The sequence below is a fragment of the Mustelus asterias genome, chromosome 26 (assembly GCF_964213995.1).
Source record: "Mustelus asterias chromosome 26, sMusAst1.hap1.1, whole genome shotgun sequence".
NCBI classification, from domain to species: Eukaryota; Metazoa; Chordata; class Chondrichthyes; order Carcharhiniformes; family Triakidae; genus Mustelus; species Mustelus asterias.
In genome coordinates this window covers 3,276,611-3,298,288 of record NC_135826.1, presented here as the reverse complement: position 1 = coordinate 3,298,288, position 21,678 = coordinate 3,276,611, and the positions used below count along the sequence as shown (strand labels likewise).

General features: G+C 45.5%; 1 protein-coding gene across 1 annotated transcript; it reads left to right on the top strand.

The window, feature by feature from the left end:
* Positions 1 to 2,345: 2,345 nt before the first annotated feature.
* On the top strand, positions 2,346 to 5,742 carry klf2a (Kruppel like factor 2a). The gene is made up of 3 exons (XM_078198070.1): positions 2,346 to 2,569; positions 3,225 to 4,125; positions 4,645 to 5,742. The coding sequence occupies exons 1-3, from the start codon at positions 2,489 to 2,491 to the stop codon at positions 4,818 to 4,820; spliced, it is 1,158 nt and encodes a 385-aa protein (XP_078054196.1). The 5' UTR covers positions 2,346 to 2,488; the 3' UTR covers positions 4,821 to 5,742.
* The last annotated feature ends 15,936 nt before the right edge of the window (positions 5,743 to 21,678 follow it).

Genomic DNA, 21,678 nt, shown 5'->3' with positions numbered 1-21,678 from the left:
TACCACATTGAATGTTTTTAAGACAAGGGTAGATAAATTTTTGAACAGTAAAGGAATTAAGGGTTATGGTGAGTGGGCAGGTAAGTGGAGCTGAGTCCACAAAAAGATCAGCCATGATCTTATTGAATGGCGGAGCAGGCTCGAGGGGCCAGATGGCCTACTCCTGCTCCTAGTTCTTATGTTCTTATGTAGCCCAGATGTACACACACACATATATATATATATATCTCAGATACACAGACTCTCCCAGCTTTGGGAAGTTGTGAAACAGCCTGTGCAGAATCCTGTGTCTGTGGTATTGACATATTACATGTTACTATGACTGGAATAGACAAGGGCTGGAGGTATAACTGAGTGTAAGCGTGTCTCCTGGATGTGGAATGCATTGCCTGAGAATGCAGAGGAGAAAATACAATCAGAACTTGCGAAAGGGAGCTGGATTAACACCTGAAGGGAAAAAGAGAGAAAGGTGGAGGTTGTGGCACTCACTGAACTGCTCTGACTGGGAGCTAGAATGGACACAGTGGGCCAGATGGCTACATCTTGTGCTATAATCATTCTCTATGATTCTGATTCAGGGCAATGTGAAGTTAATAATGTGTTAGCGTGTGTGTGAGAGGGAAAGTGTGTGTGTGAATGTGTGCGTTTATGTTTGAGAAGTGTGTGAGACAACCTTGATATCTGTGTATATGTGTGTACTAAAGTGCATAAATGCAAGTATATGTGTATATGTGTGTGTGGTATGCATGTGAGAGAAGATGTACCTGTATGTAACCTCGCATTAAGTTGATCTTTCTCTACACCCTAGCTATGACTATAACACTACATTCTGCACTCTCTCGTTTCCTTCTCTATGAACGGTATGTTTTGTCTGTATAGCGCGCAAGAAACAATACTTTTCACTGTATACTAATACATGTGACAATAATAAATCAAATCAAATAATGTTTGTGAGATAATATGTGAGGGTGTGTGTGTATGTGAAAATGTGCATTTGATAATGTATATGTGAGAATGTATGTGTGTGAGAATGTATGCATGAGTGTTTGAGAATCTATGTGAGATACAGAATGTGTGTGTGTGTGTGTGTGTGTGACTGTGGCACAGTGGCACAGTGGTTAGCTCTGCTGCCTCACAGCGCCAGGGACCCGAGTTCAAACCGACCTTGGGTCACTGTCTGTGTGGAGTTTGCACATTCTCCCCGTGTCTGTGTGGGTTTCCTCCGGGTGCTCCAGTTTCCTCCCACAGTCCAAAGATGTGCGGGTTAGGTGGATTGGCCATGCTAAAATTGACCCTTAGTGTCTTAGCTAAGGTAAATACGTAAGGTTATGGAGATAGGGCCTGGGTGGGACTGTGGTCGATGTAGACTTGATGGGCCAAATGGCCTTTTTCTGCACTGTAGGATTCTGTGACAATGTATGTGTGTGCATGTATGTAAATGAGAACATATGTATGTATGAAAGTGTGTGTTTGTGTGAGAGAATGTGTGTGAGTGTGAGAATGTGAGAATAGGTGTATAAGAATATGAATGTGTGAGAATGAGGAAGCTGGTTTGCCGCAGTCAGTGGGCGGGTGGTGCCCTCTGCCGATTGTACTCAGTGCGATCCTGGCTGATTTAGGTGTTCCACACAGCGGGGTGCAGTCAGAGCAATGGACAGAAAGGCACCAACATTTTCAGAACTGTTAATTATCTCTATGTTTCTACAGATCCGCAATTATATAAAAAAAAACACCCGCACACATTGGTGCATGTTAATGTGAAGCTCGGTTGATTCAAGACACAGGGTTTGGAAGCAAGTTGCAGGAAGAATGTGAAAGGTGTTGGGGAGATTTGAAGCGGCTGTTCTTGCTGGCTGGGAGTTGGGGGCTGAGAGACTGGAATCCCCTGTGCAACTTGTACCAAAGTTGTTTTGTACATGTTCAATAGATTATTTGTAAACAATGTTGACCAGGTTTACGGAGAGATTTATTTCTCTGTTATCTGACACTGGCTGTGGGAGGAGGATCTGGGCTGTCCTGGCGAAGTTCCTGCGTCACTCTGGCATGTGTCCAGTTTTCAGTGTTGTTTTGTAGCGTCCCTATGGAGACAGAGCCAGCCTGACAGTTTTTAAGAAGAGGGGAAGGCGCCTGGAGATGCCTCACTCAGCCTCTCGCTCCTGAGACCAGTGCTCGCTTTATATACGCCTGCTATATTTAGGACATTTACTCGCGGCCGATTCTCATCCTGAACGTGTTTCCTGAGCCAACTGCAATTGGTTCAAGTTGTCGGCTAACTCGTTGCTGTCCTACCAATCGCAGCCTCTGGCTGTACAACTTGAAGCCAGTACTTAACCCGGACTCAGAGAGCTGCTGCTAAAACTCTGCCGGAGATTCTCTCCTACTCTCCCTCGCTCTCTCTGCCTTGAGACAAGTGCTGGGGAGTCCCAAAACTCCATGCAAACTTTCTGCTGAAGACTAGCAACGTTTCGGTGCAGTTTGAGGGGCAGAGATGTCTTTGGGCGGCACGATTTTGCCGTCTTTTTCCACATTTGCAGCCTCCAAGAGCTGGGACAAGCAGGAATATTGCAATGTAAGAAAACTTTTCTCCAACTTTATCCTCACCAGACGCTGCCTGCAGTGATGTAAACACACACTCTCACACACACTCTCACACACACACACACTGTCACACTCACTGTCACACACACATTGTCACACTCACTCTCACACACTGTCTGACACACTGTCACACACTCTCACACACACTCTCACACACACACTGTCACACTCACTGTCACACACACATTGTCACACTCACTCTCACACACTGTCTGACACACTGTCACACACTCTCACACATTGTCACACACACTGACACACACGCTCAAATACACTCACGCTGTCACACTCACTCTCACACTTCCACACTCACTCACACACACACACACTGTCACACTCACTCTGACACTGACACTGTCACATACACACAATGCCACACTCATTCTCACACTGTGACACTCACACACACTGTCACACACTCTGACACACACACAGTCACACTCACACACTCAAATACACTCACACACACTCTGACACTTTCACACTCACTCACCTGATTCATGCTATTAACTGCTGTGATTTCTAGCAATGTTTTAAAGATGTGTTGAACTTTTTGCAGCAAGTTTATTTTTGGACCAGTTTAAAATTGAGTCTAATGTTGTTTGTTTTTGGATTGTTTTTTACAGAAGTGGAAAATGGAGCCCCGGCTGAAGCAGCCTCAGGGTGACTGCTCAGTGACGGACTTTATGCAATATTTGGAGCATTTCTCGCGGGTCAGTGATGTCGATGACCTGGGCTTATTGGATGTGGATTTTATTCTGTCCAACACCATGTGCGGCGATTCAGCCGGCTCCGTGGACTATCCCCTGCCCGAGGAGGGAGCCGCCGCCCCGTTTTACCAGAAGAGCGACCCCCTCGCCTACACCGTGCCCGAGGCGGGGGAGCCGCCCGCCTACAGCATGATGGCTGAATTGCTGCGCTCCGACTCGGACTATTGCCCCCCCGGCGGGCTCCAGGGGCGCTTCCTCCTCACCCCTGCCTTCCCCACCGAGAACATCAGCAAGGTTCCCAAGACAGAGCCGCCTCTGGAGGGCTACGGCCAGGGGGTGGGCATGGTGCCCAGCCCGCCCTGTTTCCGGATCAAACGGGAGGACATGGTGCCATCCTGTATGGTGGCTTACAGCGAGCAGCAGCAGCGGCTGAGCAGCTCCCCGCATGCGGGCGGCGGCGGCGGCACGGTCACTCCCCCACTCAGCCCCGGGGACCTGATGAACTCCGAGTCCCAGCTGATGTGCCAGGCGGCCGGGGTGCCCTACCCGCCCGGGTACTCCTACCCCCACCACCAGCTGCACTACCCCAACCAGTACGGCCTCTTCGAAGAGCCGGTGGCCCTGCAGCCCTCCCCGGGCCAGCGGCTCCTGCTCACTCCCCCCTCGTCCCCTCTGGAGCTCCTGGACAGCAAACCCAAGCGGGGCCGGAGATCCTGGCCCAGGAAGAGGACAGCCACCCACACCTGCAGCTACGCCGGCTGTGGCAAGACCTACACCAAGAGCTCTCACCTGAAAGCTCACCTGCGGACACACACAGGTAAGCCCCAGAATATCACGCAGCCTTTGGGAATTCAGACAGAAAATGCTGCAAAATCTCAGCAGCATCTGTAGAGAGAGAATAGATTCATGTTTCCAAAAGAGAAAATGCTGGAAAATCTCAGCAGGTCTGGCAGCATCTGTACGGAGAGAAAAGAGCTGATGTTTCGAGTCCAGATGACCCTTTGTCAAAGCTTCACGTTTCTGGATAACTCCAAAAGATTCGAGCCTTTTAGACTTTAGACTCATCCAGATTGGAAACATTCTGCACAGATACTGTCAAACCTGCTGCGATTTTCCAGCATTTTCTGGTTTAGATTTCCAGCATCCGCGGTTCATTTGCTTTCATCTTTGGAAACTTGGGCAACTTGCATTTTTATAGCGCCCGAATCCTGCCAGCCTATTAAAGTCATTTTTGGAAGTGTATCACTCATTTTAACGGTGACTGCACCATGCCATCGCTTTCTCTGTTGTTTGGATGAGGTTTTAACAGATTGTCTCCCTCTCTCTCTCTCTGCAGGTGAGAAGCCCTACCACTGCACCTGGGAAGGTTGCGGCTGGAAATTCGCCCGTTCGGACGAGTTAACCCGTCACTACCGCAAACACACGGGCCACCGACCCTTCCAGTGTCACATGTGCGAGAGAGCCTTCTCCAGATCCGACCATCTCGCCCTGCACATGAAAAGACACATCTGAAAAGACGGCCCCTCTCCCCCCCTAGAGACATCCTAGACATTCAGAAAAACAGATTTTAAAAAATATTTGCCAAAGAACAAGGTGTTTCTCACAACCAAAGACAATTATTTAATAACAGACCAAGGATGACAATCTGATTGGTGAGATGTAGCTGGTACTACTGCCCTGGGGAAGCCGCTCACACACAAGGTGGATCAATTGGAGGAGGGAATCTGGACAAAAGAATACTAACAGGGATATTGTGGGCACATTCCACAGAGACTGAGCAACAAGACTTTAAAAGGTGTCCCTGGACTCAGTGCTAAATGAATGATTCCAGAGACAGGGTCAAATGTAAACGGCAGTTTACATGACTGCTATAGTATAGTGTTCATTCCAGAGCAGACAGGTCCTGCCAGTTGTTTGAAGGGGACGAGGTTACTCGGGAGAAAGTTAGCGACTCGAAGAAGTGACTTTCCAGTAACCGAGAATTGAGCTGATTTGTGGCACCGCGGTGAAGTCTCACTGCCCTCAGCTGTAGCTTTGTAATAAGCTTCGAGTCGAATTAATATTCTTTGTTTTTTTTTAAATATTATTGTGTCCGGTTTCTCTTTTGACTTGAGTTGACCCCCGTCCCGCCGATGGGTCCGAGCGAATGTTGCCTTTCCCTGTCCGACGACAACCGGCTGGAGTTAACCCCTCCAGCGCCGGCCGGTATAGAGCACAGTATGCGAGGTGCAATAATGAAATGTAATGTCGCAGTTACACTATACAGGGCTAGATGTCTTGTCCTTAATAATTGTATGTTACTTGACTTGAATTTGAATATATGTATATATTATTTTGTAATAAAAATTTATTGTATTATGTAAATATAAAGGAACTGGACGAATTTCAACTCACTGTCTATTTTGTTTATTTTATTAAAAACACGTTTTCAATACTTCACTTGACGTTAAATGTGGTTACCATCTCTTCAGAAATGCAGGAACACAAGAAACTCCATCAATGCAAAGAAATATCCGCTCTTATTTAATCAAATTCGATATATATAAAGATTAGAATCAAATCCGGGGGCGGGCAAGCATTTGAGACTATTTGGGGCAAATAAGTGATGGGCCGAATGTCCCCCTCCCTCGTGCTGCGCGGTGTCATTCTCTGCAAGCTGCAGCGAGAGATATATTCGAATGGTTATTTGGTACAAATGGGACATCAAGAAGTGTTTTAAAGTTATTTATTCGTGTCACAAGTAGAGGGAACGAGGGTGTCAGGAACTCGGTTCCTACTGAAGATGAAAGAAAAACTTTCTCTTCAAAGCTACTGCTTTGCATTTGAGATAAGATGTCCGGAGTTGGGATGGGGGGTGCTGCACATTTAAATATAAACTGAAACGGGCTAATTATACAGAATAGGAAATGAGAATTCTCCCACCATTTCACTCAGCAATCACTAAACTTGGATTCGAAAACAGAAAATCAGATTTGTAAATTGTAAAGAGTTTCACATTAGCGCCGGGACTTCCTCAACTCCATTGCCCCAAACAGATACTAACCAGTCGTTATTCTCCGTGCAAATCCACTGCAAACACAGGTTCAGGCGACAGGACAAGATGGACTCGGACCTGGATTCAGGAATTTCTTCATAGAAATTGTGGGATCAGGTTCAAATTAGAAAGTTAATTTTCCCCTATCAAAATTCACTGAAATTCTAAATCTCCCATATTTGTTTTAAAGATTGATAGAAACAGTGTGTTTGTGGGAACGGCTCAGTAACCTCTTAAAAAGCTGTTCTCAAATCACAACCCCCCGCCCCCGACCTGGCCCCGCAATATTTCAGTTCAAATCTAACTTTCTTCTCTGAATCTTTGCACTGATGTGAAAGTGTGGGGGTTGTTGTTGTGAATCTTTCACCCCCAGCGCCCCCGCCATTATTACAGTCCCTATCTGCAGGTGGTGCCAACGCCCTTCTGAGAGCAAACTCCACATCCCAGAAGTCAAATAAGGATCACTCTCACAGAATGATGCAGCACATTCGGCCCATCGTGCACATACTATGGCCGTGTGTGGTTGGCTCCACTCCCCCCACGCACACCCCCCACGGCCCTGTTTTAATTTCCACGTCTAACGCCCATACCCATTTGAAAGTTGTGGTTAGATTTGCTTCCACTAGCCACTCAGGCAGGACATTCCATTGGGAAGGCATTGTGTGAAGGGGAAATGAAGAAACATACCTTACGTTTAAAACAACACGATTTTGCAATATTTAAATTTGGACAAAATTGCAACCATTTCAACCAATAAGAAATTGTGTGCTTTTCCTAGGAACTTTACTCAAACTCAGAATCCTACAAGGATGCTGCCTCCCCTGTGAGTTTTCCTGGGAGTATCCATTCCAATACTCTTGTTTCTCTGAGTCTCTTTCACTTTCTCTGTGGGTTGTGTGTTTGTACATATTGGGCTATGGTTAATTAGCTGTCAGCTCGTTCTCAGCTGAGGGTTAGAAGGTGCAGTAACCTGGACTGAGATGTAAACAGGAGCCTCCTGACCTCTTTCCACACCAGGAGGAGTGGAACTTGTCCCAAAGCTTTAAGAAACAAAGTAAACCCCGAGTTCAAGTTGCACCAGCACGGTGTAAATCACAACAACAAGCCAGAACAAAAAGAATGTTCCATGAAAGATGTCAAAAGTTTAACAGAAAGAATGATAAGATGTTGAAGAAGCTTTGCCATTAGCTTAGGGTTGGTCTGGACCTCCTGGGACTCAGTGAAACTGTTCATCAAATGATAGAATGAAACGTTAGCAAAGGAAGACATCCTGCGCACATGCCTCTGTCCGATTAATCCCAGGTTGCTGCTGTTTTCCACAGCCCGACAACACTTTCTGGTTAGGGTGCATTGGCCATGCTAAATTCTCCCTCAGTGTACCTGAACAGGTGCTGGAGTGTGGCAACAGTGACTTCATTGCAGTGTTAATGTAAGCCTACTTGTGACACTAATAAATAAACTTAAACTTTAACTTTTAACTTTTCCCTTCAAATTTTTATCTGATTCTATTTTGAATTTATTATCAAATCTGCTTCCACTGTCCTTTTAAACAGCACATTTCAGACATGACAATTTTTAAAAATCCTCATATCGTCTCTGGTACTTTTGCTGATCAGATTAAATCTGTATCCTCTGGTTACCAACCCCTCCACCACTGGATACAGCTTCTCCTTCTTTACTCCATCAAAACCATCCATTCAAAGTTAGTGTGCAAATGCAGTAAGTAGTTGAGAAGGCAAATGGCATGTTGGCCTTTATTGAAAGGTATTTGGAGTTTGGAATAATGATATCTCGCTAAAATTTCCATCAATAGCACCTTCCAACACCATGGCCACTTCCATCTAGCAGGACAAGGGTAGCAGATAGCTGGGAACACCACCACCAGGAGGTTCCCTTCCAAGCCACTCACCTGCCTGACTTGGAAATATATCGCCATTTCTTCACTGTTGCTGTCAAAATCCTGAAATTCCTTCCTTACACTTGTGTGAACAAAGAACAAAAAAAAATGCACGGAAACAGGCCCTTCGGCCCTCCAAGCCTGCACCGACCATGCTGCCCATCTGAACTAGAACCCCCTGCCCTTCCAGGGACCATATCCCTCCATTCCTATCCTATTCATGTATTTGTCAAGACGCCTCTTAAAAGCCACTATCGTATCCGCTTCCACTACCTCCCCTGGCAACGAGTTCCAGGCACCCACCACCCTCTGTGTAAAAAAAACTTGCCTCGTACATCTCCTTTAAACCTTGCCCCTCACACCTTAAACCTAGGCCCCCTAATAATTGACTCTTCCACCCTGGGAAAAAGCTTCTGACTATCTACTCTGTCCATGCCCCTCATGAGTAGCTCAAGAAGGCAGCGCACCACCTGAAAGGGTTAATAATTACCCAAATTTTAAAATCACAAAAGCTGCTATGAAAAAAAAACAGAGATCTTTATAAAAGTCATCACAGATAAGCACCAAACCCATTCATCAGAAAGAATTCATTAAATCAGACATCTGGAATTGGGAGAAGGGGGTGGTATTTACAGACACAAACTGGGACATCAATGATAACTTGTAACAATGGCTAACATGATTAAGTCTTCGCGCTGATTGGATATTATAATAAAGCAGGTTGATAATGAGTGGAGTTTGTGGAATGTGGAGTTTGCACGTTCTCCCCGTGTCTGCATGGGTTTCCTCCGGGTGCTCCAGTTTCCTCCCGCAGTCCAAAGACGTGCAAATTAGGTGGATTGGACATGCTAAATTGTCCTTTAGTGTCAGGGGGATTAGCAGGGTAAATACGTGGGGTTATGGGCATAGAACTTGGGTGGAATTGTTGTCAGTGTAGGCTCAATAGGCCGAATGGCCTCCTTCTGCACTGTAAGGATTCTAGGATTCTATGATTGTGATTGGTTTTAATATCTGTACTTTATGAATGATGCAACCTTAATCAATAACTATGTACGGATAGATAACCCCTGTTAATTAATAATTAATGTTAATTATTTGCAGTTAAATTTGAAACTATAACTGCTTGTGTATTCCTGAATTCTGGATTCTGGCAAGTTACTGGCTCTGACCTGTGACTTTCCTCGTCAAAACTTGCATCAAAACAGTTGTTTAAGACAACTCCGTGATCTGGTCTGGTTACTTGAAGAATAAAGTTGTGATCAATTAAAAGGCTGAACATCACCACCTTCTCGAGGGCAATTAGGAATGGGCAATAAATGCTGGCCTAGCCAGCGACATCCACATCCCTTGAAAGAATTTTTTAAAAATCATACTGTGATTTGGTGAGGCCACGTCAGGAATAGTGTAGGAAACTTTGGTCTCCATATTTAAGGACTCATTTGCATTGGAGGCGATACAGCGAAGGTTCATAAATTGGTCCCTGGGATGAGAGATTGTCCTTGATAAGCGGCTGAGTAAATTAGGTTTCTATCCTCTGGAATTTAGATGAATGAGGGGCAATCTCATTGAAACATACAAAATTCTAAGGGACCTGTTGTACAGACACTGAGAGGTTGTTTCCACTGATCCGGGAATCTAAAACACAGAGACACAGTCTCAGGAAAATGGGGTCAGTCTTTTAGGACAGAGATGAGGAGAGATTACTGCACTCAAAGGGTTGTGAATCTTTGGAATTCTCTACCCTGGAGGGTTGTGGGTGCTCCATTGTTGAATATATTTAAGGCTGGGATCGACAGATCTTTGGTCTCTGAGGGAATTAAGGGATTTGGGGAGTGGGCGGGAAAATGGAGTTGAAGCTCAGGATCAGCCATGATGGTATTGAATGGCAGAGCAGACTCAATGGGTCGAGTGGTCTACACTGATCCTATTTCTTGTGTTCTTACAATTTTCAATTCTCCTTTGAAGCTTTCTACTGGAAGGAGAACATCCACAGCTTTGTCCAGTCTCTGCACATAACTGAAGTCCTTCATCCATGATTCCATCCTGATTGTCCAAGGTCTTACCATCGTTCTCGAAGTGTGGTACCCAAGATTGACATAATTCTTCAGTTGAAGCCAAAGCAGAGTTGTATAAATTCTGGCCTGGTCACGACCAGTTGGGATATTGAGGGAAGTACATGGGGTCCGGCCTCTCCTGATGGGTTAGGCCAATAGTTGATGCTGAGAACTGAAGCAGGAAGCTGCTTGGAACTCTTGTCGAAGTGGATGTTAACCCAGTCCCCATCTGCCCCTCAGGTGGATGAAAAAGTTCCCATGGCACTACTCGAAGGAGAGTAGGGAGGTGTCTGTGTTTTCCTGGACTATTTTTAGTGTGCAAACAACATTACTGAAACAAGTCAACTTTTCACTTGTATCATTACTGTTTCTTGGATCTTGCTGTGCTCCCATGTTTGGCTAGGAAACAACAGTGGCTGCACTTCAATGGTTTTTGATTGAACAAAGTGCTTCGGACCATACTGAAGATGTGAAAGATGTTTAGGAAATGTGCCTTTTGGTGCCATTCACTGTGTTAACCTGGCACTAGATCCAAACAAGAGTGAGCCAAAAACTGAGAACAATCTATCAATGTTTCTCATCAAAAAGCTTCATTTGTGGGATTATTTAGGATTTAACTTTGGGGTAGATAAGTTGATCATCTGAGCCCAGACACGAGCCCAGTGTACATTGCCAATCTCTCCAAACACATTCATAATACTTAAATTCAATTTGAATTCATTTTTCTAATAGTCTACTTTCCTCACATGATTTGTAAAAGTTTGTTACATAACATTTGTAGTACGCTATTAAATAAAGTGTAATAAAGAGCGGCTTCTTTCAATAGAGTACATGAGGTGCCTCACTATGCTTAACACCACAGGTTATTTTTACAATGTGCATTTACAGAGCATGTCAAACATTCTCATCCGGACAGCCCGAGGGATTTCACACAGGTCCCAGCTCCTCGGTGTATGCTGACAGAGGGGCCTGGGACACTGGCCTTTCTCCATTGTGACAGCTGCCCCAATCTCTGGTGTTCTCCTCAGCCCTAGTCCTGGACCTTGGAATGTATCAACCTGCAGCCAATAGTCATCAACAACTCTTTGCATTAAGACTAATGAGCTTTGGGCAGTTCAAAGAGCATCTTTCACCCAGTGGATGGTCCTACAGCAGCAAACGATGTTTATCTCAGTGTGTGAACATGAGAACAGCCAGTGGAGCAGAGTCCTGAGTCACACAGCTGTACAGGAAGAACCTCGACAAAAACCACTGGGATTCCTTCCAGACACAGAAGGAGATGAGTGATTGGCTCTTCCACCACAGCAGCCGCCTCGGGAGCAATGTGCAGAGGGGGTGAGACTCCGGGAGTGAAGGAAGGGTTTGATGGCGTGCGTCCATCACACCAACTGCAAAGTTACATCTTGGGGCGGCACAGTGACACAGTGGTTAGCACTGCTGCCTCACAGTGCCAGGGACTCAGGTTCAATTCCAGGCTCGGGTCACTGTCTGTGTGGAGTTTGCACATTCTCCCCTGTGTCTGTGTGGGTTTATTCCGGGTGCTCCAATTTCCTCCCACAGTCCAAAGATTGCGGGTTAAGTGGATTGGCCATGCTGAATTGCTCCTAGCATCAGGGGGATTAGCAGGGTAAACATGTGGGGTTAGGAATAAGGCCTGGGTGGGATTGTGGTTGGCGCAGACTCGATGGGCTGAATGGCCTCCTTCTGTATTGTAGGGATTCTATGCTTTCATGATCTTGGTTGAATATTTCGGCAATGAGGCATTCTGCTCATCATAGAAATCATAGAAACCCTACAGTACAGAAAGAGGCCATTCGGCCCATCGAGTCTGCACCAATCACAATCCCACCCAGGCCCGACCCTCATATCCCTACATATTTTACCCACTAATCCACGCATCCCAGGACACTAAGGGGCAATTTTAACCTGGCCAATCAACCTAACCCACACATCTTTGGACTGTGGGAGGAAACCGGAGCACCCGGAGGAAACCCACGCAAACACGAGGAGAATGTGCAAACTCCACACAGACAGTGACCCGAGCCGGGAATCGAACCCAGGTCCCTGGAGCTGTGAAGCAGCAGTGCTAACCACTGTGCTACCGTGCCACCCCTGCTAAATAACTTTGACAGGCTGCTCCGTGAACCATCCAACAGGATCCACCATTTCCTTTTCCCGTGGGGCCTGGAGGATGTTCCGGCCTGAGGAATGTATTGGCCTGAGGCGCATCCTTCCAGGAGGAACGGTGATCCAGCACAGTCCAACTGAACAGAGCGCTCTGATAGGCTGACAGCTCTTCAACCCGGCCAGTCACAGCACAGCAGTGGCCAGAAGCGGTACTGCAATGGCGCGCCTGGGCTGAGTCCCAGGGCTGCTAGACAGTTAACGCCCGGGGGATGGGAGGGTAGGGGACTGGGTGGGGAGGGGGGAGCAATCGTGGCATCATGGGAGAGGCCGGGGGTGAGGGGGTCCTGATGCTCCAATGTTCTTGGGGGAGGGGAGAGGATGGGCACTCTAACGCTGAGGGGTCTACAGGGTGAGGTCATAGAATAGAAAGGATCATAGAAACCCTACAGTGCAGAAGGAGGCCATTCGGCACATCAAGTCTGCACCGACCACAATCCCACCCAGGCCCTACCCCCATATCCCTACATATTTACCCACTAATCTCTCTAACCTACACATCTCAGGACACTAAGGGGCAATTTTAGCATGGCCAATCAACCTAACCCGCACATCTTTGGACTGTGGGAGGAAACCGGAGCACCCGGAGGAAACCCACGCAGACGCGAGGAGAATGTGCAAACTCCACACAGACAGTGACCCAAGCCGGGAATCGAACCCAGGTCCCTGGAGCTGTGAAGCAGCAGTGCTAACCACTGTGCTACCGTGCCGCCCGCCCTACAGTGCAGTCCCCCCGCCCCGCACCTCACCCTTTCCTGCCCAAGATAGGGAGAAGTTTTTTTGTCAGTTTCCCATCCTGCCTGTTCCCACTAGCCTAAAAATCGAGGCTGGGTGGGAAAAGAACACTCAGTGGCCACTTAAGGGTTTTAATAGGTGAATGGGGGGCATTCCCTCCTGAGACCCTTCCCTGCCTAAACGTGAAATTGCGTCTGGGTTCGAGTGGGTGGGATCCGGGGAGAAATCCCGTCTATTCAATATTGCACCCCACTCCTTCCCACCACCCCCTCCCCCCCCACCACCCCTCCCGCCACCCCCAAAGGAACCGGCCTTGGGGTGGAGAGGTGCTGCCCCAATGAATCATTCTGTTCCAATGAAATCAATTCTCATTATTTTAAAATCGAGGGAATCTGGGCTTTTCAAATCTCCTCATAAGATTACGTTCCCACCCCAGGAGTCAGTCTGGTCAATCTCAATTACACCCTCTCTCAGGCAAGTTTATCCTGCCTTAGCCAAGGAGACCAAAACTCCACACGGATTCCAGGTATTGTCTCACCAAAGCCCTGCACAATTGTAGCAAGATTGATTTACTCTTGTATTGCAAGTTCTTTATAACAAAGGCCAAGTGTTTTTCTCATTGCCTTATGTCCCTGCAGGTTCATTTTCTGTGATTTGTGTACAAGGACACACAGGTCCTTCTATTTTCAAGTCTCTTGCCACTTAAAAAATATTCTGCTTTCCTATTTTTCCTATTAAATTTGATAACCTTCCATTTTCCCTCATTATGCTCCATTGGCCTAATTTTCCCACTCACTCCTTGCAGTTCAGTTATCTAACTTTGTATCATCAGCAAACTTGGAAACCTTACACTCAATCCCCATAGATAATTGAAAATTAGTTTAGACCCAAGCACTGAACCTTGTGCTACCCCCGTAGTTACAGACTGTCAAACCGAGATATACCATTTATTCTCACCCTCTACTCTGTTGTCCATTGACCATTTCTCAAACTGCGCCAATGTATGACCCCAATCCCATGATTCCAATTACCCCAATCCGTTAAAACCTAATTTCCTGCAACAACCTCCTTATGCAGAATCTTATCGAATGGATCACTGAATCTTAGAGACTCGCAGAAGGAGTCCATTCCACATTTTGATTTGTAAGTTATTGCAATCCAAATGTTTTTGAAATAAGATGAGGGTCTCTGCCTCTCTGACAGTCAGTGAGTTCCAGCTTACCACCATCCTCTGGTGAAAAAATACTATTCCTCAAATCACCCCTAATTCTTCTGCCAATATACCCCCTGGTTATTGACCTCTCTGCCAAGTGAAATAACTCCTTCCTATCCACTCTATTTAGATGCCTCATATACACATTGATTAAATATTCTGCGGCCTCCAACCACTCTTCCAGATTAAACAATTTCAGTCTATCCAATCTCTCCTCATTACTAATATTCTTCATTTCTAGCGGCATGCTGTGTAAACCATAGAATCCTACAGTGCAGAAGGAGGCCATTCGGCCCATCGAGTCTGCACTGACCACAATCCCACCCAGGCCCTATCCCCATAACCCTAGCTAGTCTCCCTGACACTAAGGGGCAATTTAGCATGGCCAATCCACCTAACCCGCACATCATCGAACTGTGGGAGGAAACTGGAGCACCCGGAGGAAACCCACACAGTCACGGGGAGAATGTGCAAACTCCACACAGACTGTGACCCAAGCCAGGAATCGAACCCGGGTCCCCGGCGCTGTGAGGCAGCAGTGCTAACCACTGTGCCGCTCTCTCCGATATAATCTCTCATAACCTCAAGTACAATTATATCCATCCTGTAATGTGTTGACATCCTGTAATGCACAGTATTCTACCTGTGATCTAATTAGTGCTTTTTACAGTTCTAACATAATCACCCCATTCTCTTTAACTAATAAACAGAGGTATCCTGGATGGCTGCATCAACATTTTATCTACTTGCCTTGCTACTTTCAGAGGTTTGTGGATAAGAACAGCAAGTTCCCCGTATTCCTCTACACTACTCAGTGCCCCACTATCTATTTTGTATTCCTTACTTAATTTGCATTTTCCAAATGCGTTATCTTAAACTTCTCCAGACTTGTCAATCATCAGCAAAGTGATGGAAGGTGTCATTGAGAGGTAGATTCTTTCTTGTTGGTGACGGTTATTTCCTGGCATTTGTGTGGCATGAATGTCACTTGTCACCTATTAGCCCAAGCCTGGATATTGTCCGGGTCTTGCTGCATGTGGGCGCAGATTGTTTCAGTATCTGAGGAGTCGTGAATGGTGCTGAATTTTGTGCAATCATCGCCGAACATCCCCACTTCAAATTTTACACTGGAGGGAAGCAGCTGAGGATTGTTGGGTCTAGGACACTACCCTGAGGGACTCCTGCAGAGATGTCCTGGAGCTGAGATGGTTGACCTCCAACCACCACAACCATCTTCCTTTGTGCCGGGTATGACTCCAAACAGCGGAGAGTTTTCCCCCTGATTCCCATTGATTCCAGTTTTGTTCGGGCTTCTTGATGCCACACTCAGTCAAATGCTGTTTTGATGTCAAGGGCAGTGACTCTCACCTCACCTCTTGAGGTGAGATCTTTAGTCCATGTTTGAACCAAGGATGTGCAGGAGCTGAGTGACCCTGGCAGAACCTGAACTGAGCATCGCTGAGCAGGTTATTGCTGAGTTGGTGCCAATTGGCAGCACTGTTTACAACAGCTTCCATCACTTTACTGCCGATCAGGAATTGGCTGATGGAGCACTAATTGTTCTGTTTAGGTTTGTCCTGCTTTTTGTGGACAGCACATAGCTGAGGAACGTTTGGTATTGTCAGGTAGATGCCAGTGTTGTGTCTGTATGTGAACAGTTTGACTAGGGGCACAGCCAGTTCTGGAGCACAAGTCTTCAACCGGAATATTGTCAGGAGTCATCGCCTTCACAGCATCCAGTGAATTCAGCTGTTTCTTGATATTATATGTTGTGAATCGAATTGACTAGAGACTGACATCTGTGATGCTATTATAGAAAGGTACAGACCCTATTATAGACCCTACATAGGTATAGACCCTATTATAGAAAAGATATTATTAAACAAGAAAGAGTGCAGAAAAGATTTACTGGGATGCTACCCAGACTTGATGGTTTGAGTTATGAGAGGCTGGATAGACTGGGACTTTTTTCTCTGGAGCGTAGAAGGCTGAAAGGTGATCTTATAGAGGTCTATAAAATAATGAGGGGCACAGATCAGCTAGATAGTCAATATCTTTTCCCAAAGGTAGGGGAGTCTAAAACTAGAGGACATAGGTTTAAGGTGAGAGGGGAGAGATACAAAAGTGTCCAGAGGGGCAATTTTTTCACACAGAGGGTGGTGAGTGTCTGGAACAAGCTGCCAGAGGTAGTAGTAGAGGCGGGTACAATTTTGTCTTTTAAAAAGCCTTTAGACAGTTACATGGATAAGATGGATATAGAGGTATGTGGGCCAAATGCAGGCAATTGGGATTAGCTTAGGGGTTTGAAAAAAAAGGGCGGCAAGAACAAGTTGGGCCAAAGGGCCTGTTTCCATGCTGTAAACCTCTATGACTCTATGCTGGGGACCTCTGGAGGAGGCTGAGATGGATCATCCACTCGTCTCTTCTGGCTGAAGGTGGTTGCAAATGTTTCAGCCTGATCTTTTGCGCTGATGTTCTAGGCTGTACCAACATTGATGATGGGGATATTTATGAACCTCCCTCCTCCAGTGAGCTGCCTAATCACCCACCATCATTCACAACTGGATGTAACAGAACTGCAGAATTTTCACCCGATTGTTTATGGGATTGCTTAAGTTTGCCTATTGATGTTTCCCATGTCTGCAGTCCTGTTATCATAATAATTAAGAAAAAAACACCAAATTATGTCCAGAAATATTGAACTTTAACTAAGACCTGAGTCTTTTTTTTAAAAAATGGACACAAAAACCTTCTAAAAGCATTCAGAAGCTAATTCTCATCTTTGGTAGATTGGCCTTTCCAGTTGGAATATGCAAAGAATGAGTTAAAAGCTGCCCCAAGCTGTGTGTGTGCTCTGTTACAACAAGTGGTGGAAGTAAAAGCCAGAACCCCTGGCACCATACCCCTGCAAACACCAGTTTTTGCAGGAATATCTCCCTCTCTCTGACTGCGAAACTCAGCCAAGTCCCTGAAAAGGGAACTGGGAATCTTTTCCGCCAAACTATAGAATCCTGGAATCAACTAATCGCCTGCTGAAGTCAACTCTACTGGATTCTCGAATTACAATGTCCAATCATCTACTCCTGATGAGTCAGGGGCTGTTCCATATATCTTTTATTCATATTTACTTACCTTCAACGTAATTCTCCTTTCTAATCAGTCTGTATGTATGTGTGTGTGTGTGTGTTTGACCATTTTCTTGCCTTTAGTAATTAATAAACTCACTCTATCTTGAACTCAAGAAAGCCTGCTTCATTTGGTTCCTTTCAAAACAGAAGCATTGGGTCTAGGGACAAGGATCTTTTTTGATTAAATTCTGACCAACAGAGGGAGTTGAATAAAGACAGGAAGCCAGTCCTTCCCTCCTCACCCGGGGTTGTAACAATCCGGGGGCATTGCAGCTGGACAGTGACAAATTGGGGGGGGTCTCACCCAGAAAAACAACTTTAGTGAACCTCACCTGGGGAGGGTGTCACACTGTTATAGCTGCTGTTGTTCTTGTCGCTGTGGTGATCTTAGCTGATGTCACTACTGGACATTCCAGTCCCAGAACGAAACCCCAGCTCGATAGATTGCCAAGTTCATATTTTGTTTAGAGACCTGGATGAAGAGAGTTACAGGACTGCTGATGAACTTTTAACAAAAGAATAAAGCATTTATTAAACAAGAAAAGATAAACTATAATACACTACTCCTTCACCCTGGCTATATCATTACATCTGTACAGATTTGTAGGGAATAACACAAGTTACAAAGTCTATCTTATACTGTAATGTTCACAGTAAGTACACAGTCCATTTAATTGGCAAACTGTGGTCAAACACCTACACTCTGAAACAAAGTGGCAGATATCACCCAAAACAACTCCTACGGATTTCTCATCAAATCCCCTCAGATGCTCAATCCAGTGGAATGCTGACTTCCACACAAGTGTTTCCAAACTCCACTCTCAAAGAACATGCTTAAATCTTCCCCCAAATAGCACAATCTCGCAAACACTTTTACCAAGGATTCACTTAGAACATAACATAAGAACTAGGAGCAGGAGTAGGCCATCTGGCCCCTCGAGCCTGCTCCGCCATTCAATAAGATCATGGCTGATCTTTTTGTGGACTCAGCTCCACTTACCCGCCCGCGCACCATAACCCTTAATTTCCTTACTGTTCAAAAATTTATCTATCCTTGCCTTAAAAACATTCAATGAGGTAGCCTCAACTGCTTCACTGGGCAGGGAATTCCACAGATTCACAACCCTTTTGTGTGAAGAAGTTCCTCCTCAACTCAGTCCTAAATCTGCTTCCCCTTATTTTGAGGCTATGCCCCCTAGTTCTAGTTTCACCCGCCAGTGGAAACAACTTCCCTGTTTCTATCTTCCATTTGCCTTCTTAATTACCTGCTGCACCTGCAAACCAACTCCTTGAGATTCCTGCACAAGGACACCCAGGTCCCTCTGCACAGCAGCATGCTGCAATTATTTACCATTTAAATAATAGTCCATTTTGCTGTTATTCCTACCAAAATGGATGACCTCACATTTACCAACATTGTACTCCATCTGCTAGACCCTTGCCCACTCGCTTAGATTATCTATATCCCTTTGCAGACTTTCAGCATCCTCTGCACACTTTGCTCTGCCACTCATTTTAGTGTCATCTGCGAATTTTGACACACTACACTTGGTCCCCAACTCCAAATCATCTATGTAAATCGTAAACTTCCAGGATTTCAATTTTTCCTTTCAGTATTCCTCTGCTTTGGATCGCCTCATGCATTCAAGCTTCTACACAATCTCTCAGGTACCCAGCCATGCCAACAGAACACTACTGCTTCAAACGTTATATTAAGGCATCACCAAACTTTTGATTTACCTTGGATATCTGACTTCTCATCTAAACCTGGTTCTTGTAAGCCATCTCTTTAACTCAGAACACTTTCTCTGCTTTTTACTTGACTTCTCCTGAACAAGGAGGCGCTAACTTGCACCTTAGTGTCCAAAGGTGGATACTCTAAAGTTCAGAGGGTGGATTAGTCTTGTTAAATGTGCAGGGCTATGGGATGGGGAATGGGGTGAATAAGATGCTCTTTCGGAGAGTGGGTGCAGACCTGATGGGCCGAATGGCTTCCTTCTGCACTGTAGGGATTCTATGAAGACTTTGTTCAACTTCCTGTTGTTTGTTCCTTTAAAATAATTGTCTTCCAGATACACTTTGTCCCCACTCGCTGGTTTTTGGGATTTTCTTTTTTTTTGGGAAAGCAAGCTCTCTGTAGCTCCTTTGTAGCTCCCTTGTCCTGTTCAGCTGCTGCGGGTTCGAGCTTACAACTAACTCAAAAGTTCTTTCTATCCTAAGCAACAAGCTGATTTCCCTTTAAGCCCTGTTTTCCTTCACATTGTAAACCCTCATTATGATGCATTCATCTCAACAAATCTGAAATCATCAACCCTTTCAAATACTGAAACACAACATTAAAGTTACAGTTAAAGTTTTCTAATACCCATGAATACAAATATAAATTATTCAAAACTTCCTCGAAAACTAAAAAAAAAGGGGATAATAGTCAGGGACCTTAACTTTCCCAACATTGACTGGGACAGCGATAGCATTAGGGGCTTGAATGGAGAGAAATTTGTTGAGTGTATTCAGGAGGAATTTCTCATTCAGTATGTGGATGGCCCGACTAGAGAGGGAGCAAAACTTGACCTCCTCTTGGGAAATAAGGAAGAGCAGGTAACAGAAGTGTTAGTGAGGGATCTCTTTGGGACCAGTGACCATAATTCTATTAGTTTTAAGATAGCTACGGAGAATGATAGGTCTGGCCCAAAAGTTAAAATTCTAAATTGGGACAATTTTGATGATATTGGACAGGAACTTTCAAAAGTTGATTGGGGGAGTCTGTTGGCAGGCAAAGGGATGGCTGGTAAGTGAGAGGCTTTCAAAAGTGTGTTAACCAGGGTTCAGGGTAAGCACATTCCTCTTAGAGTGAAGGGCAAGGCTGGTAGAAGTAGGGAACCCTGGATGACTCGGGATATTGAGGCCCTTGTCAAGAAGAAGAAGGAGGCACATGACATGCATAGGCAGCTGGGATCAAGTGGATCTCTTGAAGACTATAGGGGGTGTGGGAGTAGAGTTAAGAGAGAAATCAGAAGGGCAAAAAGGGGACACAAGATTGCTTTGGCAGATAAGGCAAAGGAGAATCCAAAGAGCTTCTTCAAATACATAAAGGGCAAAAGAGTAACGAGGGAGAGAGTAGGGTCTCTTAAGGAATAACAAGGTCATCTCTGTGCGGTTCCACAAGAGATGGGTGAGACCTTAAATGAATATTTCTCATCAGTATTTACTGTTGAGAAAGGCATGGATGTTAGGGAACTTGGGGAAATAAATAGTGATATCTATTTATTCATGGGATTGATTGACTCATGGGATTGAGGGTGATTTAGTGGTTTGGATCAGGAATTGGCTAGCTGTAAGAAAACAGAGGGTGGTGGTTGATGGGAAATATTCATCCTGGAGTTCAGTTACTAGTGGTGTACCGCAAGGATCTGTTTTAGGGCCATTGCTGTTTGTCATTTTTATTAATGACCTGGATGAGGGCATAGAAGGATGGGTTAGTAAATTTGCGGATGACACTAAAGTCGGTGGAGTTGTAGACAGTGCGGAAGGCTGTGGCAGGTTACAGAGGGACATAGATAAGCTGCAGAGCTGGGCTGAGAGGTGGCAAATGGAGTTTAATGCGGAAAAGTGCGAAGTGATTCACTTTGGAAGGAGTAACAGGAATACAGAGTACTGGGCTAATGGTAAGATACTTGGTAGTGTGGATGAACAGAGGGATCTGGGTGTCCATGTGCATAGATCCCTGAAAGTTGGCACCCAGGTTGATAGGGTTGTTAAGAAGGCGTACGGTGTGTTAGCTTTTATTGGTAGAAGGATTGAGTTTCGGAGCCAGGAGGTCATGTTGCAACTGTACAAAACTCTGGTGCGGCTGCACTTGGAATATTGCGTACAGTTCTGGTCGCCGCATTATAGGAAGGATGTGGAAGTGTTGGAAAGGGTGCAGAGGAGATTTACCAGGATGTTGCCTGGTATGGTGGGAAAATCGTATGAGGAAAGGCTGAGGGGCTTGAGGTTGTTTTCGTTAGAGAGAAGAAGGTTAAGAGGTGACTTAATAGAGGCATACAAGATGATCAGAGGATTAGATAGGGTGGATAGTGAGAGCCTTTTTCCTTGGATGGTGATGGCTAACACTCGGGGACATAG

What these genes read in the sequence shown, in the direction of transcription:
- klf2a (XM_078198070.1), top strand. Translation starts at nt 2,489, where the DNA reads ATGTCTTTGGGCGGCACGATTTTGCCGTCTTTTTCCACATTTGCAGCC. An exon ending in ACAAGCAGGAATATTGCAAT is followed by an intron (nt 2,570 to 3,224) that starts GTAAGAAAACTT and finishes TGTTTTTTACAG; the next exon opens with AAGTGGAAAATGGAGCCCCG. An exon ending in TCACCTGCGGACACACACAG is followed by an intron (nt 4,126 to 4,644) that starts GTAAGCCCCAGA and finishes CTCTCTCTGCAG; the next exon opens with GTGAGAAGCCCTACCACTGC.